This window comes from Cetorhinus maximus, unplaced genomic scaffold, assembly GCF_964194155.1.
Source record: "Cetorhinus maximus unplaced genomic scaffold, sCetMax3.hap1.1 HAP1_SCAFFOLD_4441, whole genome shotgun sequence".
Lineage (NCBI taxonomy): Eukaryota > Metazoa > Chordata > Chondrichthyes > Lamniformes > Cetorhinidae > Cetorhinus > Cetorhinus maximus.
This window is the reverse complement of record NW_027600344.1, coordinates 1-7,368: the sequence shown is the minus strand read 5'-3', so window position 1 is coordinate 7,368 and position 7,368 is coordinate 1. Positions and strand designations below refer to the sequence as shown.

Here is a 7,368-nt window from a genome sequence, read left to right as displayed (position 1 = left end):
AAGTTGTGGACTGTATCTTTAAGATCGTTAGACAGGCACGCACACGGAAGGGAAGTTGTGGACTGTATCTTTAAGATCGTTAGGCACACACACAGGGAAGGGAAGTTGTGGACTGTATCTTTAAGATCGTTAGGCACACACACACAGGGAAGGGAAGTTGTGGACTGTATCTTTAAGATCGTTGCACATGCACACACACAGGGAAGGGAAGTTGTGGACTGTATCTTTAAGATCGTTAGACATGCACACACAGGGAAGGGAAGTTGTGGACTGTATCTTTAAGATCGTTAGGCACACACAGGGAAGGGAAGTTGTGGACTGTATCTTTAAGATCGTTAGACAGGCGCACACAGGGAAGGGAAGTTGTGGACTATATCTTTAAGATCGTTAGACAGGCACACACACACAGGGAAGGGAAGTTGTGGACTGTATCTTTAAGATCGTTAGACAGGCACACACACACACAGGGAAGGGAAGTTGTGGGCTGTATCTTTAAGATCGTTAGACAAGCACGCACACACACACAGGGAAGTTGTGGACTGTATCTTTAAGATCGTTAGACAGGCACACACACAGGGAAGAGAAGTTGTGGACTGTATCTTTAAGATCGTTAGACAGGCACGCACACACACACAGGGAAGGGAAGTTGTGGACTGTATCTTTAAGATCGTTAGACAGGCACACACACACACACACACACACACACAGGGAAGAGAAGTTGTGGACTGTATCTTTAAGATCGTCAGGCCCTGGTCTGCTTCCAGGAAGTGAGGCAACTTGTGGAGAATCTGAAAATGAAACCGAGGACCGACGGAGCAGGAGGAGAGAGATTCTTCCACTCTGCAGCCCAGCCCTCTGAGCAGCAGCAGAAACAGAGAGGTCAGTGCATCAGCGTGTTCCCTTTGAATCCCTCACAGCCCGCGCGGGGTTCCCTCTACGCTGGTGTGTGGGGGTTGGAGGGGGGGGGGGAGAGGTCCCTTTAAATCCCTGAGTCCCAGTGTGTGCGGTTCCTTTAAATCTATCAGAGACCCCACAACCGGTCCTTTAACGTCCCAGTAAAAGCCGCACCGATCAGACCAACACCAGTTTCAGATGTGTTTGTGTGTGAGCTTCCCTTGACTGCCAGCGGGGCTGCCTCTCTCTGTCCCTTCCTCAGCCCCATTCTCCACACAATCACCCACCCGCTCTCTGCTCGGGATTCGACCCTGTCCCACAATCTGTGTGGAAACGTCTGGCTTTAAAAATATTCTCATCCTTGTTTTCGAATCCCTCCGTGGGCTCCTCGCATCCACTCCCTATCTCTGTCACCTCCTCCAGTCCCCGACAACCCTCCCTATCTCTGTCACCTCCTCCAGTCCCCTACAACCCTCCCTATCTCTGTCACCTCCTCGAGCCCCCTACACCCCTCCCTATCTCTGTAAGCTCCTCCAGCCCCTACAACCCTCCCTATCTCTGTAACCTCCTCCAGCCCCTACAACCCTCTCTATCTCTGTCACCTCCTCCAGTCCCTCTCCAACCCTCCCTATCTCTGTAACCTCCTCCAGTCCCTCTCCAACCCTCCCTATCTCTGTAACCTCCTCCAGCCCCTACAAACCCTCCCTATCTCTGTAACCTCCTCCAGTCCCTACAACTCTCCCGATCTCTGTCACCTCCTCCAGCCCCTACAACCCTCCCTATCTCTGTCACCTCCTCCAGCCCCCTACACCCCACCCTATCTCTGTAACCTCCTCCAGCCCCTACACCCCTCCCTATCTCTGTAACCTCCTCCAGCCCCTACACCCCTCCCTATCTCTGTAACCTCCTCCAGCCCCTACACCCCTCCCTATCTCTGTAACCTCCTCCAGCCCCTACACCCCTCCCTATCTCTGTAACCTCCTCCAGCCCCTACAACACGCCCTATTTCTGTAACCTCCTCCAGTCCCCTACAACCCTCCCTATCTCTGTAACCTCCTCCAGCCCCTACAACCCTCCCTATCTCTGTAACCTCCTCCAGCCCCTACACCCCTCCCTATCTCTGTAACCTCCTCCAGCCCCTACAACTCTCCCTATCTCTGTAACCTCCTCCAGACCATACAACCCTCCCTATCTCTGTAACCTCCTCCAGACCATACAACCCTCCCTATCTCTGTAACCTCCTCCAGCCACTACACCCCTCCCTATCTCTGTAACCTCCTCCAGCCACTACAACCAGCTGGGGTGTTAAGGGTTGGGGAGCCCATCCGTGGGGGTGCAGCTTTCCCAGGGCAGCCATCGAAGGTTGCTCTCTCCACCACACTGCGGCCACCAGACCCCCTGCCTACCCCCTTCCCCTCCCAGTCTGTGCCTCCAAAGTGTTCGCGGGTCCCCGGATGTCAGCGTGTCCCTGTGTTCCCCCTCCTGCCTCACCCACTCCCCCCAAACACAAGCTGCTGCTGTCGCAGGTCTGGGGGTCAGGGCAGAGGGGCAGCAGAAGCCAGTCCCATCGTTGGAAGTCTCTGTGCCTGGTTTTGCTTCTCCCACTAAGTCACACACTCGCACACACACTCACACTCACTTAAACACAAAAACACACACTCACACACACTCACAGAAACACACAGAATCATTCACACACACAGAGAAATACACACACAGAAATACACACACAGAAATACACACACAAACACACATAGAAACACACACTCAATCTCTCATGCACACAGGCTCACACACACACACAAACATACACAGACACACACACACACAGGCGCACACTCCCACACAGAAACACTCTCTCACACACACACACAAACACACAGACACACACAAACACACACACAGACACTCATTCACACAGAAACACACACACACACAGAAACACACACACACACAGAAACACACACACACACAGAAGCACACACACACAGAAGCGCACACACACAGAAGCGCACACACACAGAAACACACACACACAGAAACACACACACACAGAAACACACACACACTCACTCTCACACACAGGCACACACTCACACACACACAAACACACACACACAAACTCACACTGACTTAAACACAAAAACACACTCTCACACTCACACACACAAACACACACTCACAGAAACACACAGAATCACTCACACACAAACACACACACAGAAATACACACAAACACACACACAGAAACACACACAAACACACACACAAACACACACACAGAAACTCACACACACACACATAGAAACACACACACTCTCTCACACACACAGGCTCACACACACACACTCACACACACAAACACACACAGACAGAAACACACACACTCTCACACACACACAGACGCACACTCCCACACAGAAACACACTCTCACACACACACAGAAACACACACAAACACACACAGACAGAAACACACACACTCACACACACACAGACGCACACTCCCACACAGAAACACACTCTCACACACACACAGAAACACACACACACACAAATGCACACACACACACAAACAGACACACAGACACTCATTCACACACACACACAGAAACACACACACACACTCACTCTCACACACACACACACACAGAAACACACACTCACTCACACACTCTCTCACACACACACACATAAACTCACACACACACACACAGGCACACACACACTCAGGCACACACTGACAGACACACAGAAACACACGCACTCTCACACACACACAGGCGCACACTCCCACACAGAAACACTCTCTCACACACACACAGAAACGCACACTCATACACACTCACACATCCAAACACACACACACAAACATTCATTCACACAGAAACACACACCACACACACAAACATTCATTCACACAGAAACACACACACACACTCTCACAGAAACACACACACACAGAAACACACACACACAGAAACACACACACACAGAAGCGCACACACACACAGAAGCACACACACACAGAAACACACACACACTCACTCTCACACACACAGGCACACACTCACACACACAAGCTCATACACACACAAACACACACACACACACACACACACTCACACCGACTTAAACACAAAAACACACTCTCACACTCACACACACAAACACACACTCACAGAAACACACAGAATCACTCACACACAAACACACACACAGAAACACACTCTCACACACACACAGAAACACACACACACACAAACAAACGCACACACACACACAAACAGACACACAGACACTCATTCACACAAAAACACACACACACACACAGAAACACACACACACACTCTCACACACACAGACACACAGAAACACACACTCACTCACACACTCTCACACACACTCACACACATAAACTCACACACACACACACACAGGCACACACACACTCAGGCACACACTGACAGACACACAGAAACACACGCACTCTCACACACACACAGGCGCACACTCCCACACAGAAACACTCTCTCACACACACACAGAAACGCACACTCATACACACACACATCCAAACACACACACACAAACACTCATTCACACAGAAACACACACACACACTCACAGAAACACACACATACAGAAACACACACACACAGAAACACACACACACAGAAACACACACACACAGAAACACACACTCTCACAAACACAGAAACACACACTCTCACAAACACAGAAACACAACACTCTCACAAACACACTCACACACACAGAAACACAGACTCATTCACACACAAACACACACACACTCACACACATTCATTCACACAGAAACACACACACACAGAAACACACACACACAGAAACACACACACACAGAAACACACACTCTCACAAACACAGAAACACACACTCTCACAAACACAGAAACACAACACTCTCACAAACACACTCACACACACAGAAACACAGACTCATTCACACACAAACACACACACACTCACACACATTCATTCACACAGAAACACATACTGACAGAAACACACACACAGAAACACACACACAGAAACACACTCACTCACACACACAAACACATTCATTCACACAGAAACACACACACACAGAAACACACACTCTCACAAACACAGAAACACACACTCATTCACACACAAACACACACACACACTCATTCACACAGAAACACACACTGACAGAAACACACACTCACACACACACACAGAAACACACACACAGAAACACATTCACTCACGCACACAAACACATTCATTCACACAGAAACACATATTCACTCACACACACACACACAAACACACTCATTCACACAGAAACACACACACAGAAACACGCACTCTCACAAACACACTCATTCACACAGAAATACACACACACACACACGGAGCCTCACGTCAGAGGTCACAGAGGAAACCCAGGCAAACAAAACAAGGAGCCAGTGTCAGCCGGAGAGGCAATATACAGAGTGGAAATGGCCTAGCCCAGGCACGCCCGGTGCTGAGGGGCACTCCCTCCCTGCACCCTGCCCTGGGCTAGGAGGCAGACTTTGGTGAATAGAGAGAGAGAGAGAGAGAGAGGGGGTGCAGGAGGGAACGCTGACAGAGTTGGGCATTGAATGTTGATCACTGTAAGGCCTGGCTCGATGCTGGGGGCTGGGTTTGTAAGCGGAGACTCAGTAAACTCCTGGATTGACCCCCATGGCTCCACGTCCCAGACTTTGCGCTTTTATGCCCTGCCGGCTGATAGGGAGGCTCCCAGCAGACAGGAGGTCACGGATTTAAACTCCAGCCCCTTAACCTGCCGCAGACCTGAGACCCTTCCACAGTGCGGCTCTCCCTCAGTACTGACCCTCCAACAGCGCGGCGCTCCCTCAGTACTGACCCTCCGACAGTGCGGCACTCCCTCAGCGCTGACCCTCCGACAGTGCGGCGCTCACTCAGCGCTGACCCTCCGACAGCGCGGCACTCCCTCAGCACTGACCCTCCGACAGTGCGGCGCTCCATCAGCGCTGACCCTCCGACAGCGCGGCGCTCCCTCAGCACTGACCCTCCGACAGAGCGGCGCTCCCTCAGCGCTGACCCTCCGACAGTGCGGCGCTCCCTCAGCGCTGACCCTCCCACAGTGCGGCACTCCCTCAGTACTGACCCTCCCACAGTGCGGCGCTCCCTCAGCGCTGACCCTCCGACAGTGCGGCGCTCCCTCAGCACTGACCCTCCGACAGTGCGGCTCTCCCTCGGCGCTGACCCTCCGACAGTGCGGCGCTCCCTCAGCACTGACCCTCCGACAGTGCGGCGCTCCCTCAGCACTGACCCTCCGACAGCGCGGCACTCCCTCAGCACTGACCCTCCGACAGTGCGGCGCTCTCTCAGCACTGACCCTCCGACAGCGCGGCACTCCCTCAGCACTGACCCTCCGACAGTGCGGCGCTCTCTCAGCACTGACCCTCCGACAGTGCGGCGCTCCCTCAGCACTGACCCTCCGACAGTGCGGCACTCCCTCAGCACTGACCCTCCGACAGTGCGGCGCTCCCTCAGCGCTGACCCTCCGACAGTGCGGCGCTCCCTCAGCGCTGACCCTCCGACAGTGCGGCTCTCCCTCGGCGCTGACCCTCCGACAGTGCGGCGCTCCCTCAGCACTGACCCTCCGACAGTGCGGCGCTCCCTCAGCGCTGACCCTCCGACAGTGCGGCGCTCCCTCAGTGCTGACCTCCGACAGTGCGGCTCTCCCTCGGCGCTGACCCTCCGACAGTGCGGCGCTCCCTCAGCGCTGACCCTCCGACAGTGCGGCGCTCCCTCAGCGCTCAGTACAAACAATAACTCTCCGTCGCTTTTTTTGTGTGTCCACAGGCTGGAGGGTCAGATGGCTGCGCGGGCTGGAGCAGCCCAGGGTGAGGTCCTGATCCCCCAGGAGGCCTGGGACGCTCTGGCCGCTGACCCACGGCTGCAGGAGTTCCAGAGAAGGCACGGGGTGGAGCTGAGGGTCCAGGGGAGCGGCCCCAGACGCGGTCAGCGCTCCGTGTGCCTGACCCTGCAGCCGCCCGCACCCTGGCACCAGGAGGCCCAGGTCAGGGACGAGCTGATCGGCCTCTGCAACGCCCGGAGGGGGCGGCGGGCGGCGGCCGTGGCTCTCTCCGAGCGGCCAGACCCCTCGGCCCGCCCGCCGGACCCCTGCCCTATCTGCCTGGGCGAGATGCGGGACCCCAAGCCCCTCAGCCTATGCGGGCACGCCTTCTGCCGGCCCTGCATCGACCAGGCCTTCCGGACCAGGCCGGCCTGCCCCGTCTGCGGCCAGCTCTACGGGGTCGTCACGGGCAACCAGCCCGTCAACGCCTCCATGACCGTCACCAAGGACAAGAGCCTCCACCTGCCCGGATACGAGAATTCCGGGACTATCCTCATCAGTTACTACATCCCCAGTGGGACTCAAGGGGTAAGT

General features: G+C 54.3%; 1 protein-coding gene across 1 annotated transcript; it reads left to right on the top strand.

Annotated features, from left to right (window-relative positions):
• Positions 1-779: 779 nt before the first annotated feature.
• LOC144678493 (E3 ubiquitin-protein ligase DTX3L-like) lies at positions 780-7,362 on the top strand (the record flags this gene model as incomplete). The annotated part of the gene is made up of 2 exons (XM_078538255.1): positions 780-879; positions 6,780-7,362. A coding segment is annotated over exon 2 (570 nt), but the record flags the coding sequence as incomplete, so codon positions are not given.
• Positions 7,363-7,368: the final 6 nt, after the last annotated feature.